This window comes from Salmo salar, chromosome 29, assembly GCF_965601325.2.
Source record: "Salmo salar chromosome 29, fSalSal1, whole genome shotgun sequence".
NCBI classification, from domain to species: Eukaryota; Metazoa; Chordata; class Actinopteri; order Salmoniformes; family Salmonidae; genus Salmo; species Salmo salar.
In genome coordinates this window covers 33,241,980-33,258,116 of record NC_138319.1, presented here as the reverse complement: position 1 = coordinate 33,258,116, position 16,137 = coordinate 33,241,980, and the positions used below count along the sequence as shown (strand labels likewise).

At 44.0% G+C, this 16,137-nt stretch overlaps 1 protein-coding gene across 2 annotated transcripts in view; it reads left to right on the top strand.

The window, feature by feature from the left end:
- LOC106590611 (semaphorin-5A) overlaps window positions 1–16,137 on the top strand; it is a 334,049-nt gene that overhangs the window by 200,666 nt on the left and 117,246 nt on the right. For both annotated transcript variants that reach the window (XR_014383102.1, XM_082970801.1), the window contains exons 10-11: window positions 4,471–4,675; window positions 12,284–12,491. Coding sequence is in view for 1 of the 2 variants with exons in the window: in XM_082970801.1 (XP_082826927.1) it covers window positions 4,471–4,675; window positions 12,284–12,491 (413 nt within the window). In the remaining variant the exon portion in view is untranslated. The remainder of the gene's footprint in view (window positions 1–4,470; window positions 4,676–12,283; window positions 12,492–16,137) is intronic.

Genomic DNA, 16,137 nt, shown 5'->3' with positions numbered 1-16,137 from the left:
CTAGTTACTGGGTAGGAGTGGTAACCAGATTAAATCGGGTATGTTTTTTATCCAGCCGTGTCAACACTGCCCCCTAGCCCTAACAGGTTAAACAACACAATGTAACTCCAAGTCAATCACACTTCTGTGAAATCAAACTGTCCACTTAGGAAGCAACACTGATTGACAATAAATGTCACATGCTGTTGTGCAAATGGAATAGACAACAGGTGGAAATTATAGGCAATTAGTAAGACACCCCCAATAAAGGAGTGGTTCTGCAGGTGGGTACCACAGACCACTTCTCAGTTCCTATGCTTCCTGGCTGATGTTTTGGTCACTTTTGAATGCTGGCGGTGCTTTCACTCTAGTGGTAGCATGAGACGGAGTCTACAACCCACACAAGTGGCTCAGGTAGTGCAGCTCATCCAGGATGGCACATCAATGCGAGCTGTGGCAAGAAGGTTTGCTGTGTCTGTCAGCGTAGTGTCCAGAGCATGGAGGCACTACCAGGAGACAGGCCAGTACATCAGGAGATGTGGAGGAGGCCGTAGGAGGGCAACAACCCAGCAGCAGGACCGCTACCTCCGCCTTTGTGCAAGGAGGAGTAGGATAAGCACTGCCAGAGCCCTGCGAAATGACCTCCAGCAGGCCACAAATGCGCATGTGTCTGCTCAAACGGTCAGAAACAGACTCCATGAGGGTGGTATGAGGGCCCGACGTCCACAGGTGGGGGTTGTGCTTACAGCCCAACACCATGCAGGACGTTTGGCATTTGCGAGAGAACACCAAGATTGGCAAATTCGCCACTGGCGCCCTGTGCTTTTCACAGATGAAAGCAGGTTCACACTGAGCACGTGACAGGCGTGACAGAGTCTGGAGACGCCGTGGAGAACATTCTGCTGCCTGCAACATCCTCCAGCACGACCGGTTTGGCGGTGGGTCAGTCATGGTGTGGGGTGGCATTTCTTTGGGGGGGCCGCACAGCCCTCCATGTGCTCGCCAGAGGTAGCCTGACTGCCATTAGGTACCGAGATGAGATCCTCAGACCCCTTGTGAGACCATATGCTGGTGCGGTTGGCCCTGGGTTCCTCCTAATGCAAGACAATGCTAGACCTCATGTGGCTGGAGTGTGTCAGCAGTTCCTGCAAGAGGAAGGCATTGATGCTATGGACTGGTCCGCCCGTTCCCCAGACCTGAATCCAATTGAGCACATCTGAGACATCATGTCTCGCTCCATCCACCAACGCCACGTTGCACCACAGACTGTCCAGGAGTTGGCGGATGCTTTAGTCCAGGTCTGGGAGGAGATCCCTCAGGAGACCATCCGCCACCTCATCAGGAGCATGCCCAGGCGTTGTAGGGAGGTCATACAGGCACGTGGAGGCCACACACACTACTGAGCCTCATTTTGACTTGTTTTAAGGACATTACATCAAAGTTGGATCAGCCTGTAGTGTGGTTTTCCACTTTGATTTTGAGTGCGACTCCAAATCCAGACCTCCATGGGTTGATAAATTGGATTTCCATTGATTATTTTTGTGTGATTTTGTTGTCAGCACATTCAACTATGTAAAGAAAAAAGTATTTAATAAGATTATTTCTTTCATTCACATCTAGGATGTGTTGTTTAAGTGTTCCCTTGATTTTTTTGAGCAGTATATTAAAGCAAAATTAGTGCTGTATTCACATCTCTCCCAAATTAACCTTTGTGAATGTCTGTATTAGTCATTTCATGCAATAGTGGACCTAACTGATTCCAAACTGTTCAATAGGCCTCAGGAGGAATATCGTCCCATCCAGGCAATTTGCCTTTATTCTATCCAATGCCCTTTTGAGTTCATTAAGAGAGATTGGGCTCCCAGCGAGGTGGTTTTTTTCTCTTAATTATCTTAGAAAGGACTTAGTCTGGCTTGGCGTGGCGTGGATTTACAAAGAGGTGTACAACTCTTTAAAGAACTGGGAGAAACTTTGATTGAATTTGGGTTCTGATAGTAATTCCCCTGTTTCAGATTCAATAGTTGCTGTGTCAGCTAATTGATCATTACTTTGTAGCACGTTGGCCAGTAAACGACTGGGACGATTACCATGGAAGTAAAGGTTGAGTCTAACTCGATGGATGGCAAATTCTGCTCTATTATCTTATAAATAAATTAAGTTCTGTCTTGACTTTGGAAAGAGTAATAGCTACCTGGTCTGACAAGAGTGGTTGTTGAGAACACTCCAATACAGTTAACAACATTTACAAATCTGAAATCTTCTTTAATTGTGATTTATTCAACCCAGATGCAAATGCAGTTGCATTATTTTTCATAAACACTTTGGTGGCATCCCATAGAATCCGGGGGTCATCGACAGAATTTTTATTAATCATTATAAATTATTTTAGTTCAATTTCAAATTGATCTCAGAATGTAGGATTTTGTAGTAATGAAGTGTTGAACCGCCATATTGTGTCTCTTTTAGGAGATCCGGACATTTGAAGTTGGCAGTAGTAAGTTGGCAGTAGTAAGCATGGTGGTCAGACAAGCTGATATTGGCAGTAGTAAGTTGGCAGTAGTAAGCATGGTGGTCAGACAAGCTGATATTGGCAGTAGTAAGTTGGCAGTAGTAAACATGGTGGTCAGACAAGCTGATATTGGCAGTAGTAAGTTGGCAGTAGTAAGCATGGTGGTCAGACAAGCTGATATTGACAGTAGTAAGTTGGCAGTAGTAAACATTGTGGTCAGACAAGCTGATATTGACAGTAGTAAGTTGGCAGTAGTAAGCATGGTGGTCAGACAAGCTGATATGTCGGGTTTCTATTTTTTTATGAAAGAAAATAGGGGTGTAAATATTAGTATGAAATCTATTTGTGAGAATGATTTATACCTGTTTGAGTAGAAAGTGTACTCTTTTGCTTTAGGATTATGTGCTTGCCAGGCATCAATGAGGTTGTAATCAGAGAGTATATGCTGGAGAGCCATGGTTGTGTGTGGATTGCAGTTGGTTTTACTAGATTTGTTCTACATGTCCAAAATGGCATTCATATCTGTCCGAATAACCAGATGGAATTCAGTTTATTCTAATAATATACTGTTCTGATAATCAAAAAACGTAGGATCATATGCATTTGGAGACGTAAAAAATAATAAAGGACATTTTCTTTCCATTATGGATACATTTAAGGAAAGTGATTCTGCCTTCTTGAGCTTCTCCTTTACCGAAGATGGTAATATTTGGTTTCTTATGCATCAGTTTGATTAACACCTTTACTTTGGTTTGGGGCTGATGACAAAGCAGCCAGGTTGTATAAATACTTCTCTATGTGCGTCCTTTTGGAGCAGGTGTGTTTCTTGGAGCATTGCTATATCAATATGGTTTCTTGCTAGGAGATCAAGACAGCTGCAATGTTAAATAGGACCGTTTAGGCCTTTCAAATTCCAAGAGAGAATAGCTGGTGTTGAAAGAATGTATTATTAATTATGTAATTGTTATCTTTGGTGTGAATAAGCGCATGGATGTAAAACAAAAAGCAGCACCCACAGGGAAACCCACCTATTGGTCGTTCTCCACAATGTCTCCTTATCAATATGGCTCCTTATTAATACAGTATTGCTCCTTATCAATATGCCTTCTTATTAAAGTATCCTTATCAATATATATCCTTATAATATCTCTCCTTATCAATATGCCTCCTTATTAAAGTATCCTTATCAATATATCCTTATATCTCTCCTTATTAATATGTCACCTTATCAATATGTCTCCTTATCAATATGACTTATTAATATGACTCCTTATTCATATGTCTCCTTATTCATATGTCTCTTTATCAATAATACTCCTTGTCAATATGTCTCCTTATCAATATGCCTCCTTATTAATAAAGTAGGTCTCCTTATCAATAATACTCCTTATCAATAATACTCCTTATCAATATGTCTCCTTATCAATATGGCTCCTTATCAATATGGCTCCTTATCAATATACATCCTTATCAATATACATCCTTATTATATCTCTCCTTATTAATATGTATCCTTATTAATGTCTCCCTATCAACATGTCTTCTTATTAATATGTCTCCTTATCAATATGTTTTCTTATTAATACAGTATTGCTCCTTATCAATATGTCTTCTTATTAATATGACTCCTTATCATGTCTCCGTATGAATATGTCTCTTTATCAATAATACTCCTTGTCAATATGTCACCTTATCAATATGTCTCCTTATCAATATGCCTCCTTATTAATAAAGTATGTCTCCTTATCAATATGTCTTCTTATTAATAAAGTATGTATCCTTATCAATATGCCTCCTTATTAATAAAGTTGGTCTCCTTATCAATGCCTCCTTATTAATATGTCTCCTTATCATTAATATTCCTTATCAATATGCCTCCTTATCAATATGCCTCCTTATTAATAAAGTATGTCTTCTTATCAATATGTCTCCTTATCAATAATACTCCTTATCAAGATGTCTCCTTGTCTCCATGTCTCCAGTGTGGTACCATAGACTATGGTTCCTATTTGAACCTGACAGAGAGGAACCTGCAGGATGCCCAAAAGTTCCTGCTGATGAATGAGGTGATCCAGCCGGTCCAGCCTGTCCCTTACTTCATGGAGGACAACGTTCGCTTCTCCCACGTAGCTGTGGACGTGGTGCAAGGCAAAGACATGCTGTTCCACATCATCTACCTGGCTACAGGTATGGGGAAACTGTGTGTGTGTGTGTGCTGAGTGGTGTTTTCCATCTCTCAGGCATGGAGAGTGGGGTAGTCTCTGTGTGTGTGTGTGTGTGTGTGTGTGTGTGTGTGTGTGTGTGTGTGTGTGTGTGTGTGTGTGTGTGTGTGTGTGTGTGTGTGTGTGCGTCCGTGCGCGTAAGGGGGAAGTGTTGAACTATACTCGAGGAGACCAGAAGTCCCCACAAGGATAGTAAAACAAAAAATGTTTTGACCAACTGGGGACATTTGTCCCCACAAGGTCAAATGCTATTTCTAAGGGGTTTAAGGTTAAGGTAGAATTAGTGTTAAGGTTAGATTTAGGGTTAGTGTTAGGTTTAGGATTAGATTTAGGGTTAAGGTGCAGTTTAGGGTAAGAGTTAGTGGTTAGGATGTGTCCCCATAAGGTTAGTTAAACAGTCTCTTTGTACGTGTGCCGGTGTGTATGGAAGACACATGGCGGTTCATTGCTGTCCCATTGTCAGCAGAATGAAAGATTGTCTTCCGTCACCTTTCTCAACCTCTCTACCATGAGCAGAATCAAAGGGCTAGGATTCAGATAGATTGAAACACACACACACACACACGCACACACACACAGACACACAACCTCATGCACGCACACACACACACACACAGAAGCTCAGACAATCACACGCATTCAACCCTCCCACACACACACACTTATGCACACACCCACACAAATCCCTCAGAGAGAGATGGTAAACACCATTCAATCCCTCATAGAGAGATGGTAAACACCACTCAATCCCTCACAGAGACATGGTAAACACCACTCAATCCCTCACAGAGAGAGAGATGGTAAACACCACTCAATCCCTCACAGAGAGAGAGATGGTAAACACCACTCTATCCCTCACAGAGAGAGAGATGGTAAACACCACTCTATTCCTCACAGAGAGAGAGATGGTAAACACCATTCAATCCCTCACAGAGAGAGAGATGGTAAACACCATTCAATCCCTCACAGAGAGAGAGATGGTAAACACCATTCAATCCCTCATAGAGAGAGAGATGGTAAACACCATTCAATCCCTCATAGAGAGAGAGATGGTAAACACCATTCAATCCCTCATAGAGACATGGTAAACACCACTCTATCCCTCACAGAGAGAGAGATGGTAAACACCACTCAATCCCTCACTGAGAGATGGTAAACACCACTCAATCCTTCACTGAGAGATGGTAAACACCACTCAATCCCTCACGGAGAGATGGTAAACACCACTCTGTCCCTCACAGAGAGATGGTAAACACCACTCAATCCCTCACAGAGAGAGAGATGGTAAACACCACTCAATCCCTCATAGAGAGATGGTAAACACCACTCAATCCCTCATAGAGAGATGGTAAACACCACTCAATCCCTCACAGAGAGAGAGATGGTAAACACCACTCAATCCCTCACAGAGAGAGAGATGGTAAACACCACTCTATCCCTCACAGAGAGAGAGATGGTAAACACCATTCAATCCCTCATAGAGAGATGGTAAACACCACTCAATCCCTCATAGAGAGATGGTAAACACCACTCAATCCCTCACGGAGAGATGGTAAACACCACTCAATCCCTCATAGAGAGATGGTAAACACCACTCAATCCCTCATAGAGAGATGGTAAACACCACTCAATCCCTCATAGAGAAATGGTAAACACAACTCAATCCCTCATAGAGAGATGGTAAACACCATTCAATCCCTCATAGAGAGATGGTAAACACCACTCTATCCCTCACTGAGAGATGGTAAACACCACTCTATCCCTCACTGAGAGATGGTAAACACCACTCAATCCCTCATAGAGAGATGGTAAACACCACTCTATCCCTGTCAAGAGGAAGTATGGCAGTAATGAGAAACACAGGTACAGTATGTAACACATCAACCACACAGACAGGAAGGCTTTACCCCCTCTTAACCTTTCTGGGAAGTGTCACGGGTGTCGTAGGGTGTAGACCAAAACGCAGTGGGAAAATGTATACTCATCTTCTTTTATTAAAGGACAAAGAAGGAAAACCAAAACAAACATGTATACAAAAACACACACCGACAATGAACAGGCCGGTAAGGCACAAAGCTATACACAGCAACAATCTCCCACAAAATCCCATGACAAACACATACCTATTTATAGGACCTTCAATCAGAGGCAACGATAGACAGCTGCCTCCAACTGAAAGCCCCAACACCAATTAACTAAACATAGAAATACAAACGACTAGACTGAACATAGAACTAAACTAACATAGAACAATAACCAAAACCCTGGACTAATAAATCAAATATCCCTCTACATAAACAACCACCCCGAACCATGTAAACCAAATACCCCCTCTACATGACCACATACACAAACACACCCTGAACCACATAAAACAAATACCCCCTGCCACGTCCTGACCAAACTACAAGAACAAATAACCCCTTTACTGGTCAGGACGTGACAGGAAGGGGGTTCCGCTAGTGGAACACCTGGCCTACAGCCAGTGAAATTGCAGGGCGCCAAATTCAAACAACAGAAATCTCATAATTAAAATTCCTCAAACATACATGTATTATACACCATTTTATAGATAAACTTCTTGTTAATCCAACCACTGTGTCCGATTTCAAAAAGGCTTTACGGCAAAAGCACACCATTCGATTATGTTAGGACAGCGCCTAGCCACAAAAAACTATAGACATTTTCCAGCCAAGGAGAGGTGTCACAAAAGTCAGAAATAGCATTAAAATGAATCACTAACCTTTGATGATCTTCATCTGGTGGCACTCCCAGGACTCCATGTTACACAATAAATGTTTGTTTTGTTCGATAAAGTTAATCTTTATGTCCAAAAACCTCTGTTGAAATTGGCGTGTTATGTTCAGAAATGCATTGTCTCAAACAAACATCCAGTGAAAATGCAGAGAGCCACATCAAATTACAGAAATACTCATCATAAACATTGATGAAAGATACAAGGGTTATACATTCAATTAAAGATACACTTCTTGTTAATCCAGCCGCTGTGTCCGATTTCAAAAAGGCTTTACGGCGAAAGCACACCATGTGATTATGTTAGGTCAGCGCCTAGCCACAGAAAACCATCCAGCCATTTTCCAACCAAGGAGAGGTGTCACAAGTCAGAAATAGCGTTAAAATTAATCACTTACCTTTGATGATCTTCATCTGAAGGCACTCCCAGGTCTCCATGTTAGACAATAAATGTTCGTTTTGTTCGATAAAGTTAATCTTTATGTCCAAATATCTCATTTTTGTTCGCTCGTTTAGTCCAGTAATCCAAATGCACAAAGTCTAGACAAAAAGTCAAAAAAGTTAATTTGAGTTCGTAGAAACATGTCAAACAATATTTCTAAACAATCCTTAGGGTGTTTTTATCATAAATATCCAATAATGTTTCAACCGGACAATACTGTTTTCATTAGAAAGGAAAGGGAACGGAGCTCGCGCTCACGGCCACGCTCGATAATCAACTCATGGCTTTCAGCTGAGCCACCTGCGTAGAGTAGTCTTATTCGCTCCCCTTTCACAATAGAAGCCTGAAACAACTTTCTAAAGACTGTTGACATCTAGTGGAAGCCTTAGGAAGTGCAATCTGACCCCACAGACACTGGATATTCGATAGGTATTCACTTGCAAACTACAAACCTCAGAATTCCCACTTCCTGGTTGGATTTTTCTCAGGTTTTCGCCTGCCATATGAGTTCTGTTATACTCACAGACATTATTTTAACAGTTTTGGTAACTTTAGAGTGTTTTCTATCCAAATCAAATCTTATATGCATATTCTAGCTTCTGGGCCTGAGTAACAGGCAGTATACCCTGGGCACGCTTTTCATCCAAACTTCCCAATGCTGCCCCCTACCCCTAAAGAGTTTAAACTGCTAGTTCACACAACCATGCTCTGTCTCATACTGCCATGCTCTGTCTCATACAGCCATGCTCTGTCTCATACAGCCATGCTCTGTCTCATACTGCCATGCTCTGTCTCATACTGCCATGCTCTGTCTCATACAGCCATGCTCTGTCTCATACAGCCATGCTCTGTCTCATACTGCCATGCTCTGTCTCATACTGCCATGCTCTGTCTCATGCAGCCATGCTCTGTCTCATACTGCCATGCTCTGTCTCATACTGCCATGCTCTGTCTCATACTGCCATGCTCTGTCTCATACTGCCATGCTCTGTCTCATACAGCCATGCTCTGTCTCATACAGCCATGCTCTGTCTCATACTGCCATGCTCTTTCTCATACAGCCATGCTCTGTCTCATACTGCCATGCTCTGTCTCATACAGCCATGCTCTGTCTCATGCAGCCATGCTCTGTCTCATACTGCCATGCTCTGTCTCATACAGCCATGCTCTGTCTCATACAGCCATGCTCTGTCTCATACTGCCATGCTCTGTCTCATACAGCCATGCTCTGTCTCATGCAGCCATGCTCTGTCTCATACTGCCATGCTCTGTCTCATACAGCCATGCTCTGTCTCATACTGCCATGCTCTGTCTCATACAGCCATGCTCTGTCTCATACAGCCATGCTCTGTCTCACACAGCCATGCTCTGTCTCATACTGCCATGCTCTGTCTCATACTGCCATGCTCTGTCTCATAGAGCCATGCTCTGTCTCATACTGCCATGCTCTGTCTCATAGAGCCATGCTCTGTCTCATACTGCCATGCTCTGTCTCATACAGCCATGCTCTGTCTCATACAACCATGCTCTGTCTCATACTGCCATGCTCTGTCTCATACAGCCATGCTCTGTCTCATAATGCCATGCTCTGTCTCATAATGCCATGCTCTTTCTCATACTGCCATATTCTGTCTCATAGAGCCATGCTCTCTCATTCTGTATCTTTGTTATTTCTAGATCCCCCTTTCCACCTGTTCTGCATCACTAGCCTTGTGGACTTTCTGTCTGACTCATCTGTTTGTGTGTGTGTGTGTGTGTGTGTGTGTGTGTGTGTGTGTGTGTGTGTGTGTGTGTGTGTGTGTGTGTGTGTGTGTGTGTGTGTGTGTGTGTGTGTGTGTGTGTGTGTGTGTGTGTGTGTGTGTGTGTGTGTGTGCCTGTGTGTGTGCCTGTATGCGTGCCTCTGTGCGTGCATTTGTGTGGATTTGTGTTTATACATGCGGGAGTGTGTCTGTGTGATCAAAGTGGCTTTAGCATGAGAGCGGTCAGTTCACGGAGCAGAGGAGTTTCTGGATGCTAACCAGACGCTAATGAAAACATCTGAACCAGTGCCAGGGCCATTTGCAACGGCTAGCACACATAGCTAATCATCTATTAACGATATAGTGCACTGCACTGATTGGGGCAATTCTCTGGTAGTTTTACTAGGAGGCCAAACTGCTAGGTAGTGTATTCACCCTGGTCACTATGATATCAGGGTGAGTGTAGTACAGTGTTTTTCCAACCTTTTGACATTGTGAACCACACAAAGCCTCTTTAATTTTAGCCATGAACTAGCCATGAACTAGCCAGGAACTAGCCAGGAACTATAATAGAACTGGCCGGGAACTAGACAGGAACTATAATAGAACTGACCAGGAACTAGCCATGAACTAGCCAGGAACTATAATAGAACTGACCAGGAACTAGCCAGGAACTATAATAGAACTGACCAGGAACTAGCCAGGAACTATAATAGAACTGGCCGGGAACTAGCCAGGAACTATAATAGAACTGTCCGGGAACTAGCCAGGAACTATAATAGAACTGACCAGGAACTAGCCAGGAACTATAATAGAACTGACCAGGAACTAGCCAGGAACTATAATAGAACTGACCAGGAACTAGCCGGGAACTATAATAGAACTGGCCATGAACTAGCCATGAACTAGCCAGGAACTATAATAGAACTGACCAGGAACTATAATAGAACTGGCCAGGAACTAGCCATGAACTAGCCAGGAACTATAATTGAACTGACCAGGAACTATAATAGAACTGGCCAGGAACTAGCCATGAACTATCCAGGAACTATAATAGAACTGACCAGGAACTAGCCAGGAACTATAATAGAACTGGCCAGGAACTAGCCAGGAACTATAATAGAACTGGCCGGGCACTAGCCAGGAACTATAATAGAACTGACCCGGAACTAGCCAGGAACTATAATAGAACTGACCATGAACTAGCCATGAACTAGCCAGGAACTATAATAGAACTGACCAGGAACTAGCCAGGAACTATAATAGAACTGACCAGGAACTAGCCAGGAACTAGCCAGGAACTATAATAGAACTGGCCGGGAACTAGCCAGGAACTATAATAGAACTGACCAGGAACTAGCCAGGAACTATAATAGAACTGACCAGGAACTAGCCAGGAACTATAATAGAACTGGCCGGGAACTAGCCAGGAACTATAATAGAACTGGCCGGGAACTAGCCAGGAACTATAATAGAACTGGCCGGGAACTAGCCAGGAACTATAATAGAACTGACCAGGAACTAGCCAGGAACTATAATAGAACTGACCAGGAACTAGCCAGGAACTATACTAGAACTGGCCGGGAACACTAATACTGTTGTAACATGTGGAACCAAAGTATTGCCCACATTTATTTGCCTGTAGCTTTTAGTCAAGTCTTATCAATTTATTTTATTTCGTATTATTTTACCCCTTTTTCTCCCCAATTTCATGGTATCCAATTGGTAGTTACAGTCTTGTCCCATCGCTGCAACTCCCACACTGACTCAGGAGAGGTGAAGGTCGAGAGCCTTGCGTCCTCCGAAACACATCCCAACAAAGCCACACTGCTTCTTGACACAATGCCCGCTTAACAAGGAAGGAACTATGTGTCGGAGAAAACACTGTGCACCTGGCAACCATGTCAGTGTGCACTGCCCCCAGCCCGCCACAGGAGTCACTAGTGCGCGATGGGACAAGAACATCCCTTCCGGCCAAACCCTCCCCTAATCCAGATGACGCTTGGCCAATTGCGCACTGCCCCATTGGTCTCCTGGTCGCGGCCAGCTCCGACAGAGCCTGGATTCAAACCAGGATCTCTAGTGGCACAGTTAGCACCGTGATGCAGTGACTTAGACCACTGAGACAGAGCCTGGATTCAAACCAGGATCTCTAGTGGCACAGCTAGTACTGCGATGCAGTGACTTAGACCACTGAGACAGAGCCTGGACTCGAACCAGGATCTCTAGTGGCACAGCTAGTACTGCGATGCAGTAGACCCCTATCCTGGTCTGGAATACATGGAATTGAAGAGAGACACTGTGGGATACAGATAGTCTCCATTACAGTATTGGTTTGCTGAGATCATCAGTAAATCAAGAATTTATCATGTCTGAAAAAACACTCCAGTTCAGATACTTTTCCAGAGAGAGTAAGATACTGGAAGCAGTTCATTGGGGATGTTGTTACTTTGCCAAAGATGGAGTCAATGGTGACTCTTCCTCTCCCTCATCCACTCCCTTTGAAGAAGAAAAATATTTGATTTATTCCATATTGATCCATAATATCTCTTTTTTTTTGTTTACCTCCTTCACCTCAATCTCCTCTTCCTCTTCCTCTCTGATGATGACATTTTCTCACTCTCTCCTCTCCATCCAGACTATGGCACCATCCGTAAGGTCCTGTCTCCTCTGAACCAGTCCATGGGCAGCTGTCTATTGGATGAGATTGAGTTGTTTCCGCCCAGGAGGAGACAGCCAATCAGAAGCCTCCTGATCCTGCACAGCAGCAGTGAACTGTATGTCGGGGTCAGGGACCAAGTCATCAAGATACCGCTGATGAGATGCGACTTTCACAAGACCAGAGAGTGAGTACACACACAGACAGGCGATGCAAAACCGTGTTAGCTTCAGATCTCAGGCAAGACCCAACCGCACACCAACACACACACACTAGTCCTACACAATTACAGGTAGTTACAGAGTTGTTTCAAGCAAATAACTTCAATTATATAGTGGACCTGGCATGATGCCAATGTAATGTAAAGTGTAGTTGTACCTTGTCCCCTCAGCTGCTGTGGCTGTTGTAGTGGGAGTGTGTTAGTGAGACGTATTGAATATCTGACAGAGAGAAAGCAGATCGTTCAGAGCACGGACCTGGATATGGAGCACACTGCCAAGGATAACAGTAGACCCATGCATGACTCACAGAGACAGGCTTGCATCCTAAATGGGACCCTATTACCTGTTTTGTTCACTACTTTTTGATAGGGCTCTGGTCAAAAGTAGTGCACACTATATGGAATAGGTTGCCATTTGGGACGCACTGCAATGCTTTACAGAGACAGAGTCACTGGAGCATGGAGACTATCAACTCCAATGAAGAGAGTAGGAAAAACAATAGTTCATCGTTTCATTAATATAGATGAAGAGACGTGCAGATTTCATCTCACAGAGAAATAAGTTATTCTCGGGGTTTAGATACATGGAGATACATGGTAACACCTGGGGCTGTAGGAGATACATGATAACACCTGGGGCTGTAGGAGATACATGGTAACACCTTAGGTTGTAGGAGATACATGGTAACACCTGGGGCTGTAGGAGATACATGATAACACCTTAGGCTGTAGGAGATACATGATAACACCTGGGGCTGTAGGAGATACATGATAACACCTTAGGTTGTAGGAGATACATGATAACACCTGGGGCTGTAGGAGATACATGGTAACACCTTAGGCTGTAGGAGATACATGAAAACACCTGGGGCTGTAGGAGATACATGATAACACCTTAGGTTGTAGGAGATACATGATAACACCTGGGGCTGTAGGAGATACATGATAACACCTTAGGTTGTAGGAGATACATGATAACACCTGGGGCTGTAGGAGATACATGGTAACACCTTAGGCTGTAGGAGATACATGAAAACACCTGGGGCTGTAGGAGATACATGATAACACCTGGGGCTGTAGGAGATACATGATAACACCTTAGGTTGTAGGAGATACATGATAACACCTGGGGCTGTAGGAGATACATGATAACACCTTAGGTTGTAGGAGATACATGATAACACCTGGGGCTGTAGGAGATACATGATAACACCTGGGGCTGTAGGAGATACATGATAACACCTGGGGCTGTAGGAGATACATGATAACACCTGGGGCTGTAGGAGATACATGATAACACCTGGGGCTGTAGGAGATACATGATAACACCTGGGGCTATAGGAGATACATGATAACACCTTAGGTTGTAGGAGATACATGATAACACCTGGGGCTATAGGAGATAGATGATAACACCTTAGGTTGTAGGAGATACATGATAACACCTGGGGCTGTAGGAGATACACGATAACACCTGGGGCTATAGGAGATAGATGATAACACCTTAGGTTGTAGGAGATACATGATAACACCTGGGGCTGTAGGAGATACATGATAACACCTGGGGCTGTAGGAGATACATGATAACACCTTAGGTTGTAGGAGATACATGATAACACCTGGGGCTGTAGGAGATACATGATAACACCTGGGGCTGTAGGAGATACATGATAACACCTTAGGTTGTAGGAGATACATGATAACACCTGGGGCTGTAGGAGATACATGATAACACCTGGGGCTGTAGGAGATACATGATAACACCTTAGGTTGTAGGAGATACATGGTAACACCTCGGGCTGTAGGAGATACACGATAACACCTGGGGCTGTAGGAGATACATGATAACACCTTAGGTTGTAGGAGATACATGATAACACCTGGGGCTGTAGGAGATAGATGATAACACCTTAGGCTGTAGGAGATACATGGTAACACCTGGGGCTGTAGGAGATACACGATAACACCTGGGGCTGTAGGAGATATATGATAACACCTTAGGTTGTAGGAGATACATGATAACACCTGGGGCTATAGGAGATAGATGAAAACACCTGGGGCTGTAGGAGATACATGATAACACCTGGGGCTGTAGGAGATACATGAAAACACCTGGGGCTGTAGGAGATACATGATAACACCTGGGGCTGTAGGAGATACATGAAAACACCTGGGGCTGTAGGAGATACATGATAACACCTGGGGCTGTAGGAGATACATGAAAACACCTGGGGCTGTAGGAGATACATGATAACACCTGGGGCTGTAGGAGATACATGATAACACCTGGGGCTGTAGGAGATACATAATAACACCTGGGGCTGTAGGAGATACATGAAAACACCTGGGGCTGTAGGAGATAAGAGATCAGAGATCAGTCTGTGTTGTGAATCAGAGATCAGTCTGTGTTGTGTATCAGAGATCAGTCTGTGTTGTTTTTCAGAGATCAGTCTAGCTGGTGTCTCAGAGATCAGTCTGTGTTGTGTGTGTCTTGACACTGCTCTCTTTTTGGCATTACAGAAAGAGACATCAGGTATTTTATGGTGCTCTAAACCTCCCAAACACAGACCTGAAAAAGCTGCTATTTGTCTGGTCCCATGACAAATCTGTATTGTGAAAATAGTTTGTGTTACAGCAGAAAATATGCAGACATTCAAATACATGCTTCGGGTATTTTCACTGAACAAGGCCTAACATAGAGAGAAATCTGAATAATTGGCCTATAAAGTTTCCTGATCAGAACATGACTCTTTAACAAGCTTTTCACAATTGATGATGTCTCATTGTACTATATCTTTCCTCTTTCCTCCTCTCACCTCCTCTCTCCTCCTCTCACCTCCTTTCTCCATATCTCTCCTCGTCTCTCCTCGTCTCTCCTCCTCTATCCTCCTCTCACCTCCTCTCTCCTCCTCTCACCTCCTCTCTCCATATCTCTCCTCATCTCTCCTCCTCTTTCCTCTTCTCACCTCCTCTCTCCTCCTCTCACCTTCTCTCTCCTCCTCTCACCTCCTCTCACCTCCTCTCTCCTCCTCTCACCTCCTCTCTCCTCCTCTCTCCTCCTCTACTTCTCTCTCCTCCTCTCACCTCCTCTCACCTCCTCTCACCTCCTCTCTACTTCTCTCTCCTCCTCTCTCCTCCTCTCTCCTCCTCTCTCCTCCTCTATCCTCCTCTCTCCTCCTCTCTCCTCCTCTCACCTCCTCTATCCTCCTCTCTCCTTCTGTTTCCTCCTCTCTCCTCCTCTCTCCTGTCTCATTCTCTCTCTTTCTCTCTACTTCTGTCTCCTCCTCTCTCCTTCTGTATCCTTCTCTCTCCTTCTGTCTCTCCTCTCTCCTTCTGTCTCCTTCTGTCTCCTTCTCTCTCCTTCTCTCTCCTTCTCTCCTTCTGTCTCCTTCTCTCTCCTCCTTCTGTCTCATCCTATCTCCTTCTCTCTCCTTCTCTCTCCTTCTGTCTCTCCTCTCTCCTTCTGTCTCCTTCTGTCTCCTTCTCTCTCCTTCTCTCTCCTTCTCTCCTTCTGTCTCCTTCTCTCTCCTCCTTCTGTCTCATCCTATCTCCTTCTCTCTCCTTCTCGCTACTTCTGGCTCCTCCTCTCTCCTTCTGTAACCTTCTCTCTCCT